At 39.4% G+C, this 26,185-nt stretch overlaps 2 protein-coding genes across 7 annotated transcripts in view; both read right to left on the reverse strand.

Annotated features, from left to right (window-relative positions):
* Positions 1–887: 887 nt before the first annotated feature.
* rbm26 (RNA binding motif protein 26) lies at positions 888–14,351 on the reverse strand. 5 transcript variants are annotated; one of them, XM_056750672.1, is made up of 24 exons: positions 14,016–14,351; positions 13,264–13,382; positions 12,767–12,903; positions 12,562–12,653; positions 12,247–12,476; positions 11,636–11,899; positions 11,240–11,479; positions 11,035–11,166; positions 10,647–10,781; positions 10,450–10,564; positions 9,736–9,910; positions 9,490–9,654; positions 9,259–9,372; positions 9,095–9,154; positions 8,196–8,318; positions 7,977–8,051; positions 7,333–7,500; positions 6,123–6,227; positions 5,728–5,925; positions 5,570–5,656; positions 5,377–5,490; positions 4,230–5,021; positions 4,078–4,149; positions 888–2,325 (listed from the first exon to the last, which is right to left on the reverse strand). In XM_056750672.1, exons 1-22 carry the CDS (start codon positions 14,072–14,074, stop codon positions 4,932–4,934), a joined length of 2,997 nt encoding a protein of 998 aa, XP_056606650.1. In that variant the 5' UTR covers positions 14,075–14,351; the 3' UTR covers positions 888–2,325; positions 4,078–4,149; positions 4,230–4,931. The 5 variants fall into 5 exon arrangements, with proteins under 5 accessions (XP_056606650.1, XP_056606653.1, XP_056606651.1 ...); XM_056750675.1 differs by having other exon boundaries at positions 4,078–5,021; positions 9,736–9,889; positions 12,562–12,650; XM_056750673.1 differs by having other exon boundaries at positions 4,078–5,021; positions 12,562–12,650.
* A 1,894-nt stretch (positions 14,352–16,245) lies between these two features.
* nbeal1 (neurobeachin-like 1) overlaps positions 16,246–26,185 on the reverse strand; it is a 47,865-nt gene continuing 37,925 nt past the window's right edge. For both annotated transcript variants that reach the window (XM_056749898.1, XM_056749897.1), the window contains 14 exons: positions 26,046–26,176; positions 25,822–25,931; positions 25,353–25,470; positions 24,653–24,750; positions 23,748–23,864; positions 23,245–23,334; positions 23,048–23,157; positions 22,732–22,904; positions 22,555–22,649; positions 22,363–22,479; positions 21,274–21,435; positions 21,041–21,189; positions 20,643–20,778; positions 16,246–18,440 (listed from right to left, as the gene is read on the reverse strand). In XM_056749898.1, the coding sequence (XP_056605876.1) occupies positions 18,339–18,440; positions 20,643–20,778; positions 21,041–21,189; positions 21,274–21,435; positions 22,363–22,479; positions 22,555–22,649; positions 22,732–22,904; positions 23,048–23,157; positions 23,245–23,334; positions 23,748–23,864; positions 24,653–24,750; positions 25,353–25,470; positions 25,822–25,931; positions 26,046–26,176 (1,708 nt within the window). In that variant the 3' untranslated portion in view covers positions 16,246–18,338. The remainder of the gene's footprint in view (positions 18,441–20,642; positions 20,779–21,040; positions 21,190–21,273; positions 21,436–22,362; positions 22,480–22,554; positions 22,650–22,731; positions 22,905–23,047; positions 23,158–23,244; positions 23,335–23,747; positions 23,865–24,652; positions 24,751–25,352; positions 25,471–25,821; positions 25,932–26,045; positions 26,177–26,185) is intronic.

Here is a 26,185-nt window from a genome sequence, read left to right on the forward strand (position 1 = left end):
AATGTTGTTTCTCACCACAAGCCCCTCAGGTCTGGTCTGCAGTATGTCCTTGAGAAGCTTGAACAGATGTATGTATACCCAGCACAAACATTAGAGCGTGTTTTGAAATCTTTTCTAATTATTGTGTAAGGTGTGAGAGTGCACACCAGCGCTGTGCTGTTATTGCGGCGGGTAATAAATTGTGGGCTACATTGATAAACTAATGCAATTACAGGCGGGGTCACAAAGTCAGCTAATTTACAGATAGCAGCGTTTGGAGGTGGGGTTGGGGGGATGTTGAATGGCCCCTGGAGGCCTGATACAGTGTCTTTATTTCTGCTCGGAGTTTAGAGTACAGCAGGATTGATCTTTTGAACTGTGTTGTACCGAGTAAAAGGACTTAAACAAAAGACGTTTTCTTACAGATTGAGATATCAAAGCATGAGGTTATGAATAACTTCAGTTATGAAATGATGATATGCATTGTAATTGTTATAAGATGAAGAAAAATGTTCTTTACTGCTTTCTTGCTGCTATTTATAAGAAACCAACAGTCAAGTGTGATGTCACTGACTTGAATGTCATATTCCTTACATTTCCTTTCTGTCTCAGTAAAACGGCAAAATAAGTGGAGATCATTCCAATCTTGTTTTTCTCTAAAACGTGTTTGCAATGTGACCTTTGACCTATAATTAAATTGACATCTTTAACCTTCCTTCCAGCCTGTCAAATCACATCTGTACAAATCACAATGTCAATACATCATTGGGTTTCATTAGGTGCTTAACATACAGCATCAATGCTCTGTCTTAGTAGTCATGACACATGGTGTACACTAACATTTAAGACCATCCCATTCTCTAACATATAGCTTTGAGTAAACCCATCAAAACTATAGAAAATGATTCAAAGTTTTTTATTCGTCACATACACAGTTACACAACCATAAAATAAATAAAAACAAACTAAGTAAAACAACTAAAAATGTGTTGCCAAGTACCTTCAAAGTGACTACAGTCTTGCCATATCATCCAACGTCTTGGCATCTCAAGATGCTTCCTGAATAGTACTAAACAGTGACTTTTTCATTATTCAGTCCTCTATTTTTTTTTTATAATTATAACGACAGAACTTATGTTGGCACAATTATATCAATGTAAAAAAAATGATCACAATATTGGAGATTAAGAGATTGTTAATATCATTACGTTTCAGACAAGTGGCGCTAAACTTTTCAATATTACTGTTTATCAAAACAAACTTGATTAAAGGGATAGTTCACCCAAAAATGAAATTCTGTCATCATTTACTCACTCTCCTGTCATTTCAAACCTGTATGACTTTCTTTCTTTCGCAGGACACAACAGATATTTTGAAGAATGTTGGTACACGAACAACGGTGGTTCCCATTCACTTCTTTATATACACAAACCAACGCAAGTCGATATACGGCCGTTGTTCTGTTCACAACATTTTTCAAAATCTCTTCTTTTGTATTTCGGAGAGGAAAGAAAACAACAGGTTTGAAATGACAATAGGTCGAATAAATGACAAGAATTTTCATTTTGTACTGAAATACGCAACAAAATGTGCACATAACATTTATACTTAAAATGAATTCAAATGTAAAAAAAATTAAATTGTACTGAAAATATACAAATAAATGTGTCAGTGAGCATTACAAAGTAATGAGTTTAATCTGACACCAAACCATTCTGATTTAAATCCATCATGCAAACTTCATCTTGTATCACATAAGCACAATTCTGGATGAAAAAAATGTGATGAATACATGTGCTGCACACTGCCATCCAGTGAACAACCACAGAACTGTAAGAGAATGCCAGGAAAAACACACCAGAGCAATGACATACATATATTCATCTCATCAATGTATTTCCCAATAGACTGCACATTTATCACATAACCATGTCAATAGTCAAATTATAGTCAAAAATCTGCTTCAAAGGAATAAACGAAAGCTATAACATATACCAGCCAAAACAAACAATGCACACATGTAACAAATAAAATCAAGGCTCTGGGTTTAGATATGCAGGCCTATATATTTATACAAATGGAAATATTCAGCAAATGCATGTCTCGCATCCAGTTCTTTTGAGTATTTTTAACCTAAGTGATGACTGGATGTGCCGGCGGTCTTCAGTCGTATGGCACAGAGATTCATGCACCCATGACATCAGTATCTAGGATGATCCATTGCTCCGGGCAACACGGGGCCTATTCCCAGAAGCCTGACTGATTTATGGAGCTAATTTTGCCGTGTTGCTGGGGAGTCTGGGATTTGTGGTTCGGCTGAGGGCAGTTGTCTACACGATGAGGCCACTGCAAAGTTCAAACAGAGAAAGCTTCGGTCAGCACCCTTACCCACGCTACAAAGTGAGACGGATAGACTCGACAACTCACACAGAGAGGGGAAATATTGCGAATGAGCGCAAAACCTAAATAGAGTAATCTGTCATAACAATTTTGGTTACAATCCCTCATACTTTATTTTGTTTTAATGTTCGCCAATACATTTATAGTGCATTAAGAAATATTTTGCATTTTATAAAAATTACAATCGTCAATTTAAATTTTTGGTTGAACTATCCCTTTGATGCTGGGATCCGAATAAATGGAAATCCACTCAAAAAAATGTCGCTGCTGATGTCATCAAAGCTGTCATCAACTGTCATGGCTATTGTGAAGCGTTTTACCCCCCCCAAAAAAATATTTCTCACCCTTCCCTGATTTACAAATAAGAAACTGCGGCCCCAAAGCTTTTTCTTCTGGTCCATATTATGATCGAGGGTTGGAGATTTAGTCTCAAACTGAGCTCTGCGTGTCTGGCCGAGGGGGTTTTGTTTTTTAAAGGATGGAGGGATAAACACTAAATTAATCATGTTTTGGCTGAACTTGCCGGGGACTGAAATTTGCTTATGGAGGTCCGTGATCGCATAAAATATTAAAGAGTTTTTCTCGTCACTGGCAGGAGGGTACGAGAGACCGGCCCACCAGACCATTAACAGAGATAACCAACAGACGAGAACGCTACGAGATTGTCTTAATGAAACTTTATCCGTTGCAACTAAATCCAAGTTATTTGTAAATGGATACTAGTCGGTAAGAATGTGACTCTGTGTACTTGAATTTTTTTCTTATCATTCAGTCACACATTTTACTTCACTTGTTAAGGAATAAACACATTTATCTTGCTGACACAAATTACAGAGATTACAGAGTCTTTACAAATGACAGGAGCGGTGTAAAGACGTTAGCCCAAGCCCGTCGACACGCTCTAAACTCATTAGCTGATGTTTTCTGTCATAAACGCATTACGTGTTTGATTCAGCTGGAAACACGGCTGCCTCAGACGCTCCGCTCACGGCAAGCCTCGGGTTAACAAATACATCACTTCATTACAAAGTAGTCGGGCCGCGGGGGTCCGCGAGATGCCGGCCCCCAGATTAAATAGCCCTATTTAACACTGGAGACGGTCTAAAAATCCAAACGGTATGTGAATCGCCATAGTAACGACACACACTAAGCAAGCCAACGCAGCTTATTAAAATGTTATATTACACTTGGAAAGAGGTCAAAGGGCAGGTTTTAACTAGAGGCACACAAACACACACACTGAAGGCCTGATGGTGAGAGATCAGGTGCAGGAGTGCAGCAGGAGGGGACGAGGGTGGGGATCGTGTCCATTTAAGGGCCCCCACGCTGGGCCGGGCGAGGTTTAGCTGGCGGGGGTAAAGCCGAGCTTCACGACACACTCCAAGAGCAAATCGAATTTCTCACAATTAGCCGAGCTTGCGTGACAAGCGCCAAGGTGGGAGAGCCACATCACCGACTGCTACGGCTCTGATTGGGTAATTTGTTCTCTGCTATGCAAATGGGATGCTCGGGGATTGTGGGGGGCCAGACGCGGGGAGCCCGGGAAGGCGCGCGAGGGCATCTGGGGTCGACAAATATTGTAAAAACGGGTTTTAGTGTCCTGCGGGAAAATGCGTGGAGGGTTTCCCGGAAGGTGACAAGGAAATGAAGTGAAAAACCAAAGAGACCATCAAGAACATGATTGATGAGAATATTTACCGCCGGTTTGGGTTGGTATCCAGCGGTGATCCGATGTAGTTCAAGCTTCATCCGGGACCAGTCCGACAGGACCTAATGGACAAAATGAACATGTTTAGATTAGTCTGCAAATAAAAATGGGGAAAAATGACCAAAAAAACCCACTTTCTTACCTCGGTTTGTGCCGTCCGTGCAACATACCTACCTGCTAATGCTGTGATACACAAGGAACGTTTTGGAAATTTGCTCTTTTTGTGAGGATTGGGGGGGTGGGGGGATGAAACGGTCTTTATTCAGCTGTTCTGTTTTTTTTTTCTCATAACAGTGCTCATAAAGCAAAGCTGTCATTTTTATCTTTTTTGTTTCAGCTGATATCTTTTCTAGACCATTTCACTTCTTTATTTTTTTTACATCTCATAAAGAAACCCAGAAGCAAAGAAGTCATACAAACCATTAAAATTCATACATAAAATATGTACACAAAAGCGAATTCCTCATCAGGCTGATTATACTAGGAAAAGCATAAACATGTGTTCAATGAAAGTGTTCAGCAGTTTTCTTTTGAAAGTGAAACATTTAGCTTTTTTTAAACGAACAGTAAGAATTGCTGAAAAGAAAACTGGGTCAACATATTTGACCAATAAAAAAAATGCAGCCGGCCAAAGCAAACATTTTGGTTCTTGACACAATACAAAGTCGCTGAACAAAAAAGCAAATATTCTTTTATATTTTCACAGCCTTCTGACATGAGTTTTACTGCTCAGGTTTCATTAGTCAAATAAAATGAAATGAAAATCAAACTTTTAAAAACTATAATTTCTGAAACAAAACACGCGATGGGATGTGCTCGGGCGGCGGGACGCAGCCGGGTGTTTTCATCTGCGCCATGAGCGGGACTCATTATCTTCCTCTTCCTCGTCATCGTCCTGCAGCAGCGAATCGTCGACGAGCGAGTCCTCAGCAAACTGCGGCCAATCAGAATACAGAGAGCAAAGTTTGGTGAAACGTGTACAGGTTGTCATGGGAACTATTCATTTTGAAATATTAGTTTTACTGTAAGAAGTATTTCATCATAAATTGTTAAATAAGGTGAAGCAGTTGGACAACAAACTTATGTGTGATGAATAATCTTCAAGTATAAAGAAATGATCAAAGAAGATGAAGCACCAAAACATTTATTTGACTGGATTATGTAAAACAGACATTAACAAATAATTAGTTTATAACCTATAATGTGACATATATTACCATAATGTCAAATTACTCTAAATGTGGGCAGTATGAGCCAAGAATATATCAAAACTGTCAAAGGATGTGTACCTCCTCATCATCTTGTTCAGTCTCATCTGGGTCTGTTGTGTTGAGGGAGGCCGCAGGTTTGTGCCAGGCCAAGCGCAGGCCCTGACTATTCAACCGGACACCGTGGATCGCCGCCTGTGAAACAATATTTTAGTCCTTACATTTAGACATGCAAAGTGTATAGGTCATCCTTCCTTTATTATTGTGTCAGTACCTGTTCTGCCTCTGCACGACTTTTAAATGTAATGATGGCACTAAGAGACGAATCCTCCATCTGAAAATCCTCAATCTCTCCGAATTGCTGGTTGATAAATGGAAAATCAGTTATGACATCATCTAATAAACGTTCTGCTACTCTTTAGCAATACTTACTGCAAAGTGTGGCAGGAGGTCAACTCGATCTGCATCGGTAAAGCCGCTGATCTCTAACGCTCTGGGTCGATGGTCCACCACAGCATGAACTCCTCTCCCGCGCCCGCGAATGCCTCTACCTCGGCTCCTCATGGACCCCCGACCCCTGCCGTGAGCCCCCCTCCCACGTCCAGGAGTTAGAAGGCCTCTTTTGGCAGCCTGAAGGAAAACACATATGTCTAATACACCATTCTAACAAGCAATAGAGTTTAAAAAGCGTAACGGTGCCACCCAGTGGAAAGTTTGAGCACAAGTAAACAAAAACAGCAAGGGTGCTTCATTAACTTTCATTGAAAAAAATAAAACATATTGTCTGAAAACAGTATATATAAAAGAAGTTGTACTCTGTGAAGTACCTCTAATTGTAGTTGAGTGTATTTAATCTTCAATTGGGACGTGTCTTCTCCCGCCTGTATTTTCTTATAAAGGTCCAATTCGGTGTCCAGAAGCTCCTTCTGAGCCTGTGAACACAGAGAGAAACACATGTAAGGGAAAGTTTACCTGTTTATGTTTATGTGTATATTAGAGGTCATCCGATATGGGTTTTTTTTTTAAATAAGGGCGGCCAATGGGCGATATGTTTGGCCTATTTTCTACTTTCCACCTTCATCTCATATAATCTAATTAAATTATAAGAAGCGATACATATTATTGCTTAAATTAAACATTTATTGAAGACATGTCTTTTCAAATCAGCGCACTTGATTGAGAAAGATTGAGTAAGTGCTTATTGCAGGGTACAAGATAGCAATAGTCTAATTCATAGTAATAATATATAACTCAAAACTTTTAAGCACCTTCTTAAACTCTTCTGAAGCACGCTTTTTGATTCTATTTGTTGGCAGACGCTGCTACAGGTCAAATGGTCTAAATAAAAAAACGTTCTCTCTGTACGTTTCATTTATTTCACCTATTTGATAGAAAGATCGACCAAAACGCATCTTAATACCAAGTATAGACAGAGTCTGACCCACAGACACATTTAAGCAGGAAAGTTACCGTGCACGTTTTAGCAAGAAGTTTCCTCTTTTAACAAAGGCATGGCTGCAGAGTGCGAGTTGCTCCCTCTCACACGCAGCCTCAGAGGGAGAGAAATTCTCCGATACAGAAACAGTATTGATAACGTCGAAGTTTATCTAAGCGGACAACTGTAAAAATTGAGCACATGGGCTCGTCATCAGATTTTGGGACCCGTGCATTCACGCAATCTAAACTATGTGGTTGGAGGATCGCTAATAATAGAGTTCCAAAATGTTGCTTGCATTCTCAAGTAGCATCATATTTAATCAATAAAATATATAAGGCTAGATTTAGAACGAAGGATAAAAATAATTTAAGTTTAACAGTTTTCTCGTGACGTTTTCAGGTAGTAAAAATGTTAGCGTGTTCCACAACAATGGTAAGCTTCTCACAGATGAACCTGCCTGTTAATTGGTCTAATTCGCAGAACAATCGGCTGATTCAGATTAATTAAAACATCGGCTCAATTAATGGGCCGGTCGATCAATCGGTCGACCTCTAGAGTATTTGGATCATTGGCAGGTGCGCGTGTGTGAGCGTGTGTACCTGGGCTTTACTCTTGACTGTGGTCTTGAGCACGCTGGCACTGGACAGTGATTTGATCTCCTCCTGGAGTTTGGTGATGCTGTTGGTGAGGGCGGTGAGAGTCTGCATGATCTGACTTTTATCTTCAGCCTTCATGGTTTTGTTCTTCTCCAGCTTTGATATCAACAACTACAGAAAATAAACACACGTACATGTTTCAGTCAATCTTTGAAATGTCAAGTCAAGATTGTTTGTAGAACAATACACAGTTTCAAAGTGGTATTACAGGAAATCACACCATTACACTAACATTAAAAGTAAACATATTGATACAATTTTGTGCATATTTTCAGATTCATCATATTTTTAATAAGCAATTTAGAAAGCTAGAAATTACATTTCTTAACTCCCGTCTCAATTTTGTTAAAACTAATTTGAAACACAAGGTTGAATGTACAACATGTTATCGCCAAATAATTCAATGATTATTTTGTAAATAAATGTTATTTGAAATTCGTTTCTTGGTTTATAAAATAGATATACAATCGTAAAATGAACCCAGTGTAAAGTATGGAAATGTGAGCGGAGTGTATAGTTACACCCAGGGACAAACAATATAAACATTTTATATAAAGCTAATGCATAAAAAACATTTCATAACACACCTTCTGAGTCTGTATGTGCTGCTCCAAGATCTCCTGTTTCTTCTTTCTGACATCCTGCTGAAGCTTTAGCGCCTCCTGATGCATGAACCAAAAAACAAATGTTGAGAAAAAGAACAGATGAAAAACACCTCCTATATGTAGGTTAAACATGAAGTAATGCTGTGTAACAAACAGCCAGTAAATAAGCTGCATTCACCAGCATATCTTATCTACACTCACCTGTTTTCTTTTTAAGGCGTCTTCTAAACTGACACTATGAACAAACGCCGCCCCCTTCTGGCCAGCTTTGAGCGCTGCTGGATTATAAACCGTCTTAGTCAGGCCAGTAGATGTGGAAAACACCTGGAACATGTAAAAGATTTTAGCAACACGCTTTACATTGTCTCAGAACGATCAGAATAGTATTTCATATGAAAACACTGAGCCATAGACTGTATGATGTGTCAAACTGCAATATGATTGGCTGACTTTACAAAATGCATGGGACTGATAGATCTGGATAGAAACATACACTTGTTTCTTGTTTATTTCATTTTATTATTCCATTTCATTTATCCCATTTATTACAATATTCTTTATATATTCTTTATTCTTCATTCCTTTATTTTATTCTTCACTCCTATTCATATTATTTGCTCCTTACTTTCCTGTTGTTTAACCTCATTTGGAGATGTATTGTGTCTTGTGCTGATATGAGGATCCGTTGGTCTCAATCTCAAGGTCCATAATAATGTCATGAGACAATGTTTTGATACTGTAATCTTGAATGGTTAAAAACACATATTGAACATGTTTCTAGTCAGACGAAGTTTGGAAAGCTTGACTGAGCATCAACGCACAACTGAGATTATTCAATAAATCTTTTGTCTGTCTATTTAACATCACTTCGTCTCCTGCCTGCTGTTCTTCCCTTCAGCTCTATATCTCCCTGGTGGTTGGGTTAAAGGATTGACTCACAACGGAGTTGATATCTCCAGGTGTAATTTGTTCCTGACGGAAAGAGATCTAGTGAAACTGGACTCAAAGTTTAGATCTATAAGATCTACAAGCCATATCTCATAGTTGGATCTATCAGGACTGTGGATCAAACCTTATGGTGTCAATCAAAGTAAACTTACCTTTCCTCCTGCTGGTTTGGGGAAGCCCAGACGCTCTTTTACTGAAGACTTGGTTGCATTCTACAGATAACAAAAACGCAAGACGTAAGATACACATATTTAACTGGTTTACAGTCTCATAAACAAATGCACAGTATCAAAAACAGAGAGAGTCACACATTCACCTGTGGAACGACACTGGGGTCCTGTTCGGGATTAGCGTGTGCCATGGGCAGGGGTCCGAGCCGGTCTTTGACAGACTGTTTCACTGTGTTTACTAAAGGCTCCTGTACATTTCGCTACACAAATGAGAAGGTGTGTCGTTATTATTAGATTGATATTATTATAGTACTTGTGATGTGGCAATAAATTTGGACCCTGTCTTCATCTGTTTGATGGAAAGCATGTTTACGTACCACAGGTGGTGTGGCGTGTGGGTGCTCCGATGAGTCTTCTCTGTGCCAGTACACTTTGATGAAGCGGTTATTCAGCACAGCCTCTGTGCTCTGTATGGCCCGTCTGGCCTCCTCAGGGGACGCAAACTGGATCAGAGCCCCCTCTGGGTCATTATTATACGCCACCTTAAACAGAAGATGTGTGCATGTCAGCATTCTATGTCTCCATAAAACAAACTGCTATAAAATGAAAGATAGTTCAATTACCTGTAGGTTGACCATGTTGCCAAACTTGCTGAAGTGCTCGTTGAGTTTGCTGATGTTGTTGAGTTCCGGAGGAATCTGTTTGATGGCCAGTTTAGTATTCGGTGAGAAGGGAAGTTTTCTGTGAAATCCGTGATGGTTGGGCTTGAAGTTTGGCCTGTGGAGCAGATGACTCCAACTGTGAGAACACATTAACCCACTGAAAAAGTGTATAATACTAAAATGACAATTCACCAAAAAAAGACAAATTCTGTCATTATTTACTCACCCTCTTGTCATTTCAAACCTGTATGACTTTATTTCTTCTTCAGAACACAAAAGAAGATACTTTGAAGAATGCTAATAACCTAACAGTGGCGGCACCTATTGACTTTCTTTGGTGTGAACACAAAACCAATGCAAGTCAATGGCTGCCATCGCTGTTTGGAAATCTCTGTCAACAACTTTTCAAAATATTTCCTTTTGTGTTCTGAGGAAGAATATGTCATACTGGTTTGAAATGACAAGAGGGTGAGTAAATGATGACAGAATCTCATTAAAGCGAGTCATTTTAGGTCATCGCTAAAATATAAATCTCTGAATTATTATAAAGAATTTTGATTCATTTTGACTGAGATTCCAAAGACAGAGACTCAACAGATGAAACCAAAAGCAACATTTTAAACTGTAATATAGGAAACGAATGTTCATTTTGAAAATGACTGAATAATGTCTTGCCTGTCAAACCAGGGTCTCTTCGGTGGGATCCCTCCATCGTGCAGTCCTGCACTTCTCTTCCTGGAGTCTGATTCTAAAACGATCCGCCCGGTGTTGTTGTGGTTTTGCATTTTTTCTGAAAGCAAAGCAAAAATGAACACAAGGTTCACGAAGCAACCACTCTTCGAAAAAACAGAAAGGGCAATGCTCTGTGTTACCTCTAGGCGGGAGATCCATTTCCCCCATGGTTAGGCCAATCAGATTTGGTCTCTGAGCGTTGACACCGTGTCTGTACATGGGCCGTGAGGTCATGCTGGGAGCCTCAGGGTTGTACACATCCGGCTCAAACGAGTCTGCAGAAAATCACAACAATAGGCATAACCTGGTAACAGTTATAAAACAACATTTAAAGAGTATTTATTAGACAGCTCAACTTTTACAATAAAAAACTTTATTCTGTAAGCGGCCGTGAAATAAGCAGTACATTTTTCAGACAGCAAAATAAACCCAGACAGATGTGAAGTGTTAATGGCCGATTGTGGTTTAGTGCAGGTTTAATATAACAGAAGTAGGGACCAGTCCTGCTGAGCATCTCTGAGCACCTACCTGTGGTGTAGAGGGGTGGAGGAGGCAGAGGCCGAACACCTGACGTGACTATAGTGGGGACAGAGCTGGTGATGGAGTTCGGAGGAGCGTCCATACCAGACGGCTTAAGAGGTGGAAGAGGAGGAGGAGGACCTGAAAGAGACACAGAGTTAAAAGTCAGAAAGATTATATATAAAAAGAAATGTTTAAAACAAAGAGATCATACCAGCGACAGGTGGTAAGCTAGGGGGCATGTTGCCAGGCGTAGGCATGGGTGGCCTGAGATTCACTGGTGGGTTCAGGAGTGACGGAGGGGGGGGCAGGCCAGGTGGAGGTGGGCCATCCACCACGGGGAGTGGCGGCGGTTGAAAGGGAAGTATGTTGGGGAGATTAACGTCCTCCACCACGACTGGATCACTTCCGTGGTCAAAAGGACACATGTCTCCTCGCATGCAGAACCCTTTTTCTGTCACACATCAAAATGAGGATGTTATAGAAATAACAAAGAGAGCAAGAGAGCATTTTCCTACAATCCAAAGGTTAGTAATATATAATAGTCACAATTTCGTGTTTCATTCACTGGTTGGAACTGAAATGCTTCAAATGTTAACACACTGTTTACCATCATAGTCACGGCAGCGTTTCCGCGGTGGGCCACCTCTGTTGAACAGCGCATGGTCCGGCGGAAACTCCGACCAGCTCTCTGTGGTGTTGTTACCGTGGTGGGTGGGGGCAATAACCGTGATGGTGCTGCTAAGGGTGGGCACAGGAAAGTGAGTCGAGGGGTTCCCGGGCGTAACAGGCGTTGCGCTGTAGCCATCAGTGACTGCACCCTCCTGACGCTCTGGACGACTGTGGTCAAATTTTGACTTTGCAGAATCTCGCTCTAGAAGTGCAAAAACGTGTCAACAAACATCTCCTAACACATTTTTCTCTGTAGATTTATGCCAAAGATATTAATATTAATAAGATGATCCACTGCCGTTACAACGAATGGCGAGGAATGGAATGCTCAGTATGGCCACTCCAATTTTAGCGGGAAATGCAAGTATCGTCACATTTAGTACCGACTAGTACCGAAGTTTGGTATCGTGACAACACTAGCCCAGAGCTGTTGCATGGCCTCCGAGTGGCACGACTTCAGTCAACTTATTTTTCTTATATGTAAATGCTAAAAATGATATTCATGATAAATGACATCACTAGAGTGAAGTGATGTGAAATAAAAACTACCTCTGCTTCTGGTGCGACTCCGTGAGCGAGAACGCGATCGGCTGCGGTCTCTGTTCTTGTCTCTGTCGCGAGGGTGTTCTTTGCTCCAGCTGCGACTACGGCTGCGGCTGTAACTGCGGCTGCGATCTCTCCTGCGGTTGTAGCGGTCTCTGTACGAGTCCCTTCTGGGCGGGTTGCGATCGAAGTCTCGCTTCCTGGAGCGGTCGTCCTTCTTGCGGTCATCTCCTCTCCTGCAAGTAGAAAATATCAACCCAGTCAACAACAGAATATTTTTTGAATAATATTATGAAACATGCCTACTGCAAATGATCTCACCTGTTGTCTCGGATGTATCTGGAGCCAGACTGAGGACTGTGGTTTGTTCTCCTTGAGAATTTCTTGTCTCTGTCTTCATCTCGATTGGGCTGCTTGTGTACAAACCAAAGGCAAAACATTTTAGGTCAAATGTCAGCAGACAGCACCATTCACAATGGTTTAAACACACAAACGGCCATTTAATAGCAATGTAACTTTTCTCTACCTCCTCTCTTTTTGGTTCATCTTTTTCTGTGCGCTGGTGAGATTCGGTTCTGTTTGTGGAAGTTGACTGCTCGGGTTGAGGTAGGTAACTCTTCGTATTCACAGCTTCAAAAAGTTTATCCACAAACTCTTGTGTTTCTGTGTGATTAAAATTAAGTCGTGTCAGAAGTGCCAGGGAACTAATATACATTTAGTCAGTGATGCTACAGAAACATAAAGACCGCAATTTTTTTTTACTTCAAACAAGGAATTAGGGATGCAACTAAATAACTGTTTTGGAACATTACATTTTTTGGCAAATGTGGATATCTGTCCTTTGAATTTTTATTGGTCTAAAAAAGAGATGGCTCAACAGGTAATCCAGACTGGAAAATTCAAGTCGCTGTCAACTACTATTATGGTACCAAAATTGACAATGAGAAACCACTTCACATCAAGAGGTCCTCTCCCGGTTTGACCAACCAGTGTTCTTCTTTCTTTCTAGACAAATGGATTCACCTTTCTGGAGAAATACATCCAACTGGTCAATGCATAGTGCTTTCAACTCCCTCTCCGATTTGTCTTTCTTCACCAAGGCAACCACATATTTTGCAAGTGCAGAAGGGTCGGCATCACATCTGTAGGTGGAACAAAGTGACGTATAAGGAATTGCTTGTTATGCATCATACAGGAATGTTAAATCACAATAGATATTTTTACGTTTACTGGTTCTTATCTATAATGTTTGGAGTGAGTTTTTTAAGCAATCATGCGTTATTAACGACTGCTGGTTATGGAAGACTAACAAAGTGGCTGCAGATTTGCTCAGATGTAGATGTTTGTAAACTTGCTGTTAAGAAATACATTTTACCTCAGGCAGATATACAGACACCTTCCCCTTCAACAAGCTAAACAACCAATAAACCAAAGCTTTCGTTTGTATATGTTATATTGTGTTGATAATCCAGATACATAAAGATCTAGTAAATCTTATGAAAGTAAAACTGAATGCACGTGACGATTAAAGTGAAACTTTCTATACTGTTTCTTTATATCATCTATATTGTTTTTGTGCCAAAAGCATTTGCTTCAAAACGTAATAGTTTAGTGTTTATCTCATATCACTACTGTTTGCGCCTTAATGTATTTATTTCTAATTTGTTTATTTCTTAAGCTGCTGTGCGACAATGCAAAACAGTGAAATTAAACTAATTCTAGCAGGCACATGTTTACCACGACATTCATGCACGCGCATCCTTAGTTTCACTTACATTGGTTCAAGAGTCTTTGAGAGCCATGTCTTCAAGGCTTCGAGGTCTTCAATGATCATCTTTCGCTCGAGGGGTCTCTTCGTGCGGTTCTACCCCTCTTGTGGTCCAGTCAGGGTGCAGTGTGTGTCTGTGCTGCCAGGCCTCAGTTTCTCTTTATCACACTCACTTATCAATTGCCGCAGAAATATCGCATCTAAGGACACACCCACCGGGGAAGATAGCCGCTGACAGAAAGCTTTGTTCGGGCCGGTATTTAAGGAAATATCGGGACAGGTTTCTGTGTAAATGTGCACGAAGTACTCGCCACACTTTCTGCTATCTTTCTCACTTTCGAGAAATGGCGACTGTTTACACTCTCGCTGCAGATCTCGCGATAGCGGTCACGGCGCTCCAGCGATTTTTACTCTCGCGGCAGATCTCGCGATAGCGGTCAAGGAGACCGCGTTATTTTGAATATCTTTATTCGATGTCGTTCAGTGATGTAGTTTAATTATTTGTTTGGTTTTGCTTAAGTTTATTTGTTGTTAGTTGTGTCTGTGTTTCTTTGCTGAAGAAATTTGTTAACAAACATTATACAAACTACATGGTACATATAATGTTGTAGCTTTCCTGTAGCTCAGTGGTTAGAGCATTGCGTTAGGTTGTGGGTTCGATCCCAGGGGATTGCAAATACCTATGTAAAATGTATAGGATAAAGCAATGTAAGTCGCTTTGGATAAAAGCGTCTGCCAAATGTGAAATGTGTAATGTAATGGTGGCCTAATCTGTTCATGATAATGAACAATATATTTTCTTTGTTAATATATAATTTTTCCTGCCTTTGGATCCATAAATTCTGCAATCTCACTTTAATCACATACTATGTAACGTTAATAGGAGAAAAACGCAATGCCAGGGAAAAAATGTGTCATAGATAACGAGAAATATCATCAATGGTGCGTTAAGAGTTAAAACGCCATTTTGATATAAAATAAGATGATAGCTCCCTTTAGATGTCTTTATTGTAATTGCATTCAAATGAAATTGTGTGTATGATCTTCCAGCTACATACCCAACATACAATAAGTGTTTGACATAAATACATTCACAATAGAAACATGTGTTCAAAATCAATTCAGAACTTCAGTAATACTGCGCTGTATTTTGCACATAAATGAATGTAGGTGTATATAAATAGAGACAAAAATAAGATATAACAATTTAAGGTATACGCATTATACGTGTTGATTAAGGGTGTGAATGGCCTTTGGATAAAAAATGTTCATAAATCTAGAGGTACGTACTTTTATTGACCTGTATCGTCTATCTGAGGCCATGAGGTCAAATACAGAGTGGCAGGGATGTAAACAGTCTGTTACAATATGTTTTGCTCTAGAAAGGAACAAGTGTCTAATAAGGAAGAGAGCAGCCGATAATTTTCTGTGCTGTACCGATGACCCTCCGTACTGCTTTATTGTCTGCTGCTGAACAACCTGCATACCATACTGTGAGGCAGTATGTTAAAATGCTCTCTACTGCAGAACGGTAGAAAGTCACCATTAGTTTTCTTGGAAGATTGTTCTTTTCCAAGACGCGATAAAAGTGCAATCTCTGTTGAGCCTTTTGACCATAGCTGTGGTGTTGGCAGACCAGTAATGGTTGTCAGATATGTGAGTACCTATGTATTTAAAGCTATTTACTCATTCCATACAATCTGCGTTTATGAGAATGGGAGGGGGTCAGTCCTGCACTTCCTGAACTCCAAGACAAGTTCCTTGACTTTCTTAGTATTCAGAATCAGGTTATTTGCTGCGCACCATGCTGTCAGTCAGATATGAAATAAATCATTTGTTTACAACATAAGATAGAGAGCCATTAACATCTGTGATCATTTTTATTTTTCTGCAAACGTTGAGGTCATGTGGGTCAGCCAGCAATGATGTTCACCTGCAAAACTGAAATTCTTGATGGTACTCGAAGGCCAGGAGGACATTTTAGTCCTGGTTCTTTAGATATTGAACCTCATTTATCCCCATTTGACCAAAATTGGAAAATTGAACTCGTAATGTCACCTTAAAGGAACATGATACAAATAGTAAGGAATATAATTCATAACTGTAAATTGTCACTACTTAACAATAAAATGCAAAGCCAAATCATTGGGAATGGAGTTAAAGTTAAGGATCAGTTTAAGAGAAATGAACTTTTACTTAAAATACACACAAACACTTCAAAAAAACGATGGTCACTCTGACTTTTCAACTGGGCTTTATTGTTAAATCTTCACTTTTACAAAGCAGTTTCTCTGTACAGATCAAGGTAACATTTAAAACTATTTCTTACAATTCGTCGTACCCGGAAGTGCAAAAAAAATACAATTCATGGACACGTAAATAAAACTCATGCTGTACATTTCATACCAGATTCATAAATAAGCACAGATATACACACAGACACACACACACACACATTAGTGACAGCTAAATCGATGCAGCTTGGTAAGTCACAGGTCTGATGTGACAAAAGTGTCACTGCTGAAGTCTGTCCGGAAACCGTCGCTGTCCACAAGGGGTCACGTAAGGTCATGCTGAAATTTGAATCTTGGACTCTAAACTGCATGACGTCAGAGAATAAAAAGGCACTCCATTCACTTAATCGGAGAAATAAAACACACATTCAAATATAAAACAGCCATCTAGAGGGATTCATGTATAAAAGAAAGCACTGATTTTGGTATCATTCCATAGCAACAGTGGGACCGCTTGGATACCCCATCCCACTTCAAATCTAATATTCAGGTGGTCAGTGCCACTGCAAACTGAAAGCAGATTTATGGAAGAACGCAATCTGAAAAAATTAAGATCTAAAGTTTGGTATTCCTATCTTATGTACATGTCATGAATCACTTGCATTTCTGAACTTTGCTGTCTTTTTTTGTACAGGAATGACATCTTGTCACAGGTCACAGAAAGTTACCACTGTAAAATTACATAGTTTTTGTCAACATACCATAGTTACCACTGATATCCCAAAAGTAGTATGGCAAATGGAAAATAATCTTTTGGCATTATGGTTATAGAGTAGTTACCTACAGTATTTTGGTGGAAACTAGGGTCCCCGTTGTAATTTTTAAAGGGGTCACAACCTGCAGACAAAAATTACATGCACACGCACACACCTGTACTCGACACATCTCTAACAGAGAAAAAAACTGCATATGAAGGAGCAAGAACTCAAAGATCTGTCTTAAACAGAATTCTCTCGAAGGCTTAGACGTTTACCTGCATAGTAAACAAAGACTGCATGGCTTAGAAATATAAAACGGAGAGGAAACAGCATGCGTATCATAGCACCGTCCCTCCCCTCTGTAGTGCTCTGTTTGAACACTAGGAAGACTGCAGGGTATCAGCCGGCGATTTACAGCGGAATGCTTCAGAAACCTTAGACATACTATATTGCTTGCTGTCATTTTTCACAAAGCCCTTCGAAACATTCGCCCATCTTTAGTCGTATTTTTTATCAAGACAAAAAAATGTAGTGCTGAAAAATAATCTTTTTATGAAACAGTTTATAAAACTGCAGCTACACATACATCCATAACATTAAAATGTATCTCTCATTCTTCATTGAAATAATTACACCACAATTCAAGTAATTCGTGACAACACATTCAACCGTTACGCAAGAGTTGACAAGACATCAGTTTGTTATAAAATAAAGTCTTGTATGTGTTTATCTATTGGACTATTTTTTATGCTTAAAATGATCCATGTGTGAAAAATCGTCCACCTTATGTCAGTGTGCAAATAAATAAAGTCTGTATAGTACAAAACCACCAAAAGGTTACATGAGATCAGTCGTGGAGATCGTAAAACATGGCCAATGAAACCAAATGAATAAAAAATACACAAAAACTTCAAACATATTCAGCACGAAGACATAAGCGTTCAAAATGAAAAAAAAACTAAAATTTTGATGATAAAAACCGTGATGATTAAGATGACTGTGTGATCGACATGATGAACATCAAATGGGTGGGGCATGTGCGGGTGTGGCATGGTAGGCGGGTTCTGGGGGTCAACATGAGGGACACGTCACAGAATTACGACACATATAGTTTAGATGGTGCCTGCACCAGTCCAACCACAGGTTTAACACACGACATACAAAAAGGAAACATGGCCACACACACAGATATGCGTACTATCTGTGTTATTTAAAAGTCCTTCATATTGTTTCAGCAAGAGTCATCCTTCAAACTGAAACAATGAGAGATTGTGGTGATTGACAGGAAATTGGGCCAATCAGGCGGAAGGGCTGTGATTTGGGGGTGGGGTCAGGGACTCAGGGCTGCTCTTGGGTGTGATACTCTGTTTCTCCAGACGAGATCTTTGTGAGACGTTTACTGGAGCCCCAGAGTTTCCTCGTGATCTGACCAGAACGCATCTGAGGAATGAAGGAGAGGAGGAGGATAAAGGATAGAAGGGGAAGTGAAGAACGGGGAAATAAAAATGATTCATGAGTGCATGTGAAGTGGTTGATTCGTTGAGATTAGTGCAAAAATCAAACGGTTTATAAAGGGACTGTTCACACAAATTTTTTTAATTCTGTCAACTATGGTAGTCAGTGGTGGAATATCTTTCTCTGTGTTCATCAGAACAAAGAATTTTGGTAACACCCTACAATAAGGTGCTATTTGTTAACGCATTAGCTAACATGAAGTAACAATGAACAACACTTCTACAGCATTTATATATTTTAATTCATGTTAATTTCAGCATTTACTAATCCATTATTATAAGAAAATGTTGTCACTGTTAACATTAGTTAATGCACCATGAATTAACATGAATAACTGTATTGACGTGATCTAAAACTAACAACTGTTCATTGTTAGCTAATGTATTTAATCATGTTAACTGTAAGCACCTTATTGTAAAGTGTTACCAGAAATTTATACAGATTTGGAACAACTTGGAAGCGAGTAAAAGAAGACAGAATTTTCGTTTTTGGGGTGAACTGTTCCTTTAGAGTGTGTTAACTTCAAAATCAAGTAAAAACTATTATCAAAAAATGATAATTGCATGGAAGTGTATGAACTACAGTATGTATACAAACAATTTCTACAGTACATAGAACTGATATCTTAGTAAAGAAACACACTGTCCACACAGAACTAGAAAAAATCTGACAAGAACCTTTCACACAAATATGCAGTAACCATTGATCGGCCAAACATATAGTTAAGAAATATTAATTTAGAAACGTTTCGGCAGATGTCACTTTAAAAAAAAATCGCCTGTAGGTATTGGTGGAGAAATTTCGTATGGATGCATCTCAAAAGTGCACCAAATTAGTGTTCCGCAGAAATTAATTTGCATGTCCATGTTCACATGCTTCCAGTATGTTTGACTCATTACATGCAAGTCTTAGGGCCAGATTTAGGAACAGCTTTCGGCAGCGCAACGCTTCTTTGGCGTTAAGATGCTACGGTCTGCTTTTACTAAAGACACGCAGTGAAAATTTGCGCTGCAAATGATTGCATATGCATCTGTAGGAGTTTTCTCTTTAGACACAAACTTTATGGGAGAAGATTATTTAAAATGAATAACGCAACGTGTTTTACTAAGGTTTGCACTTGTCGTTGTACTATTTGCGGCTTTATTTAACGATCCAAAAAAGCTCGTCTTAAACCGTGCTTATTTGCTCTGGTCATTATGGGAATGAATATTGCGCCTGTGTTTTTTAATGTGTGCCTTATTAGTAAATCACCCGCAGGAATTTCCACTACCATCTGCCTTTTTTTTTATTGCGCTCTTGCGCTATTTTGCCCCGTTTTGTAAATCTGGACATGTTAACTCATCCAATTCAGAACCACAAACACTGGCTTTACGCCTGCTGATATTCCGAAGAAAGGAAATCCAAACTGCATTACATTAATGATCAAAGAATCGCTCTTGTTTTTGAATGCATTTCATCACACAAAAAAAGCTTTTTATAAACAAAAACTCTTAACAATTTCACAGTTTTAAAACAGATGCTACACTAGTTATTAATCCTCACAACTTTTAGGTTAATATTAGTATATGTGCAGATATATTACAACTCCGACTGCTATTAGAAAATGCAACCAAGATCTTAGCAAACAACACTTTACACAACACTGTTTATACAACGAACTCTAAAGTTCAAAGTCCTTGGCTAAACTTTTAATGTATTGCTACGATATTCGTATTGTAACGTGTTTGTGTGTCATGTGTTTGAAGCGACTTTGATTGTTTAGGGACAAATAAATCCTTTGTTACATTTGGGTTAAAGACATGTTTAAATTTAAGTGATTCATAAATAATGTTTTTAAATATTGTTGTAATTAAAAAAATACATAATTTTTTAGTAGAAGCTGTACTGTCGCTCTTAATGTACGTAAGTAGGTAACTGTGTATGTTTATACAGTATGTGTTCTTAACACCTCAGAGCTTGATAATGTGTATAGAGTATGTGTGTGTGTCTCTCTTAAACGATATCAGGGCTGAAAGTGTTCTGGTCTCTGAGATGCAGCAGGCGTGCGGGCGATCGAACCCGCAGCGTGTTCATGAGGGGCGAGCCCTCCATCCTCTGAGTGATGTAGTTCCTGAAGGAGTTTTTTACCTCCGCTGGCTTGCCGACGCCCACTACGATCAGCTTGCCGTCATCAAGTCCCACCAGCACGTGAGACTGTTCCTTAGTCACAGACACACACCTGATGGGCACGCGCATCGCCATCGGCGACACACAAAGAGTCAGGCTGTCATGGCAACCAGGAGAGGGAGCAATGTAAGGAAAGAATTACTAAAAGCACTTGTATTATGATTATACACAATCCTGATATTGAACAATAGTGCCAGGGACCTCAGATACATGTAGTTTTGAATAACATGTGATGTCACTTCCTAAATCAGAAAGTATGCGTCTTTTTTCAATACTCTGCAATAGGTCTACTCACGGCTTCAACTATGAGTTTAAGTACACAAAGCCAAATAACTACACTATTGAGACAGAAGCCGTACCTGTAGAGATCTCTGACAGACAGGAAACCTTGTTCACTTCCGATCACAACATATTCTCCTGAAACACACAGGTCTGTCACCTGCTCCTTCAGAGAAGCACTGCACAGGTGTTTTCCATTAACAGAGTACAAGTGCAGAGCGTTCTTGTCCTGAAAACACAGAGTGGTTCCGTTTACATGCATACAGTTCAAAAGTGTGTGTGTTTGTTTGTGTAATAGACTTGTGTTTCATACCTTTAATGTGGCTTTTCCTTCAATGCAGGTGTGGACCACTAAATGCCCCTCCCAGGACACAGCCAGGTGCATGATGGACATGGGCAGAGAGCTTTCGCACGGCGGCCGCAGGGAGCGCATGTACTGACCTCTCCTCACAGAGTGGATGATCACAGTTCCGTCCTGTTACACACAATTTTGTGATATTTTACAGATTTTGTATGATATTTTCCAGACAAAAGTCCACTTCATATGAAATAATACCAGTTCGCAAGATGTAAACACTGGTCCAGAAGTAGCTCTGGTTTCTTTTTTTTTATCCCATAAATAATACAATTTTGAAGATATTTGTTTAACATTTTGATGCTGTTGGTTGTATTTTGTCTAGTATAAAAAAACACGAAACAGGAAGTTGTTATGGACTAGCGTTGTTTATGTTTTCCGAGGCAGTCTCTATTTATAAGTGACATTGTAACAAATATATCTAGTTACAATAATTGCTATACTATAAAATATATATAGATTGTTTTATTTATAAATATATAATGTTTTATTTGAAAATTTTCATTCTTTTACATGTAAATTAAATTTGTTGTAAATGGCCATATCTTAAAAGAAGGTCATAGGCCAATTTCTGGAGATTTTAAAGCTGCAATCAATACCATTTTTGAAATAAAATAAACAAAAGTTATTGTGCAATACATAAGTTTCTATTCGTAACAAATCTGTTTTACAATTTACAACGGTAAGCTTATCATAATGATTTATCCATTGAGTGGTCAGGAACTCGTGAGAAATTTCAATTTGACGTCATTTGACTTTAACACGAGTAAAGAATTTTTATGTTCTGTTATTTTTTGTTTTAACGTGAGATGGGGATAGAGGGGCAAACTTATGGCACTTTAAAATACTAGTTTAGCTTAAAAAGACCTCATTGTTGTGAATGTTAGATTATATCAACATACTAACTTGTATTTTTAAAAATGAGAAAAGTGTTCCTCAGCTCATGTGACCTCTTGCGACATAAGAGCATATGTGTATTAATTTGAGCTTATCAGAATCACAAAATGTGAATTACATATCAGAGAAGTGTTCATTTAAATGTCTAACCCTTGATCCGGACACGGCCATATCCAGCTCTGTACTGATAGACACGCTGACAACTTCATCAATGTGTCCGTACAACACCTGCACGGGCTTAGAGGACAGACCCACCGGAGCACCACCCTACACACACAACACGGTTAGACTCCCAAAACAATACTGGAATTCAGTAGAGAAAATGCTTAGTTTTAAATGTACCTGTTGAAGCACCTGCCACACCATACAGGTGGTGTCTCTGGAACCAGAGATCAGGTGAATCCCAAAGTGATCAGTGGCCAAACACGTCACAATGTCTGCCAGGTGAGACCAAACACACATATTTAATTTAGAACAAAGTGTGACGTGATCAAAACACAGACACTGAGATCCCATTACCCATGTGACGGATGTGCTGCCCCACTGTTTTGCCCTTCAAGAGTGACGTCACTCTCAAGCTGTTGTCCCAGTGGCCTCCGCTGAAGAGCAGCTTTCCATCATGAGATACAACAAACAGTTGAGCGGTGACCTCAACCCCTGGAGAGAACGGACCCGCTACGAACCTCTGAGTCCTGAGTGAGATCATATTTTATCCAGCATTAATTATTTTAAATTTGCATTTATGCATTTGGCTGATCCTTTTATCTTATGTAGAGACTTCACACTACCCACAACCTTGCATACATAAGTGTTGCATGACGTCAGACAAACTCACTTCGGACTGGCGACTGTGGGGTCTTTGATGAAGGTGAAATAGTTGGATATGGTTTTGTCGTAAGGCAGCCAACCATGCATTCCCATCAAACAATTCTGGCTTAATGTTACCTTATAACCAAAAACACAATTAGGATATGAAAAATGAAGCAAACGTCACATGATGTTGACAAAGATGCTGCCTGATTTTTGACCTACCAGAGTGTCCGGACTTCCTTGTGAGATAAAGGAATGTGATTGGTTCTTGGGTACCACGGCTTTAACCAGAGGAACATTATCACTGATGCCCTAAAACAAGATGATTAAGAACTCGTCAGACACCTTAAACTTCAGTATGTTACTGTAAAGCCATGTTAAAGCATATGCTTGGTTGGGTATGTTTTGATGCTGGTTTGTGATGGTTTAAACTGGTCATTTGCTGGTTTAAGCTGATAATGTGCTGGTTTAAGATCGTCATGACCAGCTAAGACCAGCACATGACCAACTAAGGACCTCCACATAATCTTAAAACCAATGTTAAATCTGGTTGTTAATCTTAAACCAGCACGTGACCATCTTAAACCAGCACATGACCATCTAAACCAGCACAAACCAGCATCAAAACAAGTTAGCATATGCTGTTTTTTCAATAGGGATGAGAGACAACCAGTTAAGCGACAGTTAAACCAACATCTGTCGACTGACAGTTAGAGGACACACACCTCAACAAAGAATGATTTAAGTTCAGTGAGATGCTCGAAGATAATGAGAGGACAGGAGTCCAGACGAGACCTCCTCTTCTCTAGATCCTCCAGAGAAAGACGTACAGGATGTGGCTCCTAAACACACAAACATCACGCTGTCAAGCATAAAATGCTCAGTATGATGATGTCACATATTCAATGATATGTTTTATGCAAAAAAAACCGGAAGCGAGATAGCATTGTGGGACTTCGGTTCCTAGTCTGTGGGTTTTTTATGAGTTTTGAATGTGTTTTTGGTTAATCGCATGAAATAAGGTCTGTGGTTAACAAGAGCGATTTTAACCTGTGACATTAAACACCAGTTATAACCCGCTTGTGATTTTTTTAAAGGTTTATTGTGTCTTTTAAGCAGCAGTTGCTAATAGGTTGCTAAAAGCAACTTCTTCCTTTGGCAGGGATGTTGGACGTCATCGCACATATAAAGCTTACAAATAATGCAACATGGGCATAAATCTCTAAAAACAATGTTGGAGATTCATTTACGGTGTAATTACTTTGAAGGGAGCAACTTTTTATTCAAGTTTTAAAAAGTTGTAAGAGGCTTGGTGGTTGTGACGTTGATTTCGAGCGACTAGTTTAGTTTTTAGTCTATACTAGCATCATGTTAGCTTTTTACTGCTGGCGATTGTATTTAGGTTTAAAAAATAGCAAATATTGTGTTATCTGTAAAGATTATCTTGATAGACAAAAACGTCATGAACATTTGTTAATCAAAGATCTTATTTTTTGTAAAAAAAAATGCACAGGCTTTCAGTCGAGGGAACCACCGCAACGATAACTTCCGGGTTGGCCTACAAAAATACATCATTTGAGGAACTGGATTAACAGATGGATTCTATAGATTTTAATAATCCTTTCAGTACCTTCAGTAGCTGGCAAGGTGTCTGTCCAAAGTTACTGATCATGCCTTCCACAGCTTTCCTTTCCTTTTCGTCCGTGATAGCGTCTAAATCAACAGCCCCTGAAACATGAAGAAACACTTAATTTCTGGCTTCAGACAAAAAAAAAAACTATCACACTGTAAGCTTTTTTAAGGGTCAGCTCACCCTCAAATTGCTCCAGATCATAAAGGAATTTTGAACTTTTTATATTTGAATTTCAGATTTGGAACAACTGTGGAAAAGTCAGGTGTGCTATGATTGGCCAGTTAACCAGTGCATAGTGATTGGTCGAATACTGCAAGCGTGTTACGGAAATGTTACGCCTCTTACCATATTTGAAACATCAGGTTCCAAACCAATTGTGCTGACAGGTACGCCCAGCCTACTTACATGTTGGCGGTCTTACTCAACTCATACCCCGAATTGACGTTGATTTGTGTGGGTGTGGTTACGTGAGACGGTTCAAGCAGCTCTGGGTAAGCATTCGCTTTTAGGAAGTATGCATCTTTTGTTCCGACACTTTAATTTTTGCAATTTTTCGTGTCTAATATATGCATGGGCAACGTATAACATACCAAAGACACAGAAAAACACATTAAGTATTCGCGCCATATGACCCCTTTAAATGCCACTACAGTGCGGTAGATTATAATATGGCAGTACTGTTTGTATGACGTCATACCTTCATATGTACAGTAGTAGAAGACATTGAGGGCCTCGACTGCAGCAGGACCCCTCTGTTTAAAACCGAAGATCAGATCAATCCATTCATGAAGGTGAGCAGACACATACTCAGATTCCTGCACACAGAAACACATCATTTACATAAAGAAGTGATACGTCCGTAGGATTGATGCTTAGATCCAAAGCAACTTAAAATGTACCAGTATGTGTTTCCTGGAAATCAAACACACAATCTTTACTCTGCAAATGCAATCTTCTATTAATTGAGTTGCACCAACCAAATTCTGAATTTTCTTTTGCCACATATTTTGTTGCTATAGTTTCATAACCTTTCACAGGACTATTTTTTACTTCGTCAGTTTTTTAATAGGCCAGAAGTGTCCAGAGAATTGAGAGAGGAACAGATACCAACTTCTGTATTGAGGTTAGTAGGGAAGACCCTGATGGGTCATTAGAAACGGACTCACCAGGGCTTTGCGGTGCTTGTAGATGAAATCCTCTGGAGATTTGGCCCATTTAGGCAGGATGACATCATTCACCCGCTCCTTAGAGATCTGCAGACGACCCAGGTCAAAACCTTCAACAGAGAGGGAGAGAAAAATAATGGATACAATATTAAGGTGAAAGCGAAGATGGTTTGAAGGTAAAAATACTCCAACTCTTTTTATAATGCGTTTGTCCATCGGCTTACCATTCTGGTTTTCCAAGAACTCTGCGAAGTAAAAGAATTCTGGGATGAGCTCTTTGACGTCATTGGGGTTGTCCATGAGCGTCAGCCAGGTGGCAGGAATTGAGTGAAACTGTCGGTCTGCGCAGTCGAACCTGCACAGT

The sequence above is a fragment of the Triplophysa dalaica genome, chromosome 6, assembly GCF_015846415.1.
Source record: "Triplophysa dalaica isolate WHDGS20190420 chromosome 6, ASM1584641v1, whole genome shotgun sequence".
Taxonomy (NCBI): domain Eukaryota; kingdom Metazoa; phylum Chordata; class Actinopteri; order Cypriniformes; family Nemacheilidae; genus Triplophysa; species Triplophysa dalaica.

Excerpts from the sequence above, each read along its gene's own strand:
- rbm26 (XM_056750672.1), bottom strand. The coding sequence starts at position 14,074 with ATGATCATTGAAGACCTCGAAGCCTTGAAGACATGGCTCTCAAAGACT. Across the intron at positions 12,477-12,561 it reads AGATACATCCGAGACAACAG|GAGAGGAGATGACCGCAAGA; the intron begins GTGAGATCATTT and ends TTCTACTTGCAG. Across the intron at positions 11,480-11,635 it reads ACGCTGCCGTGACTATGATG|AAAAAGGGTTCTGCATGCGA; the intron begins GTAAACAGTGTG and ends GATGTGTGACAG.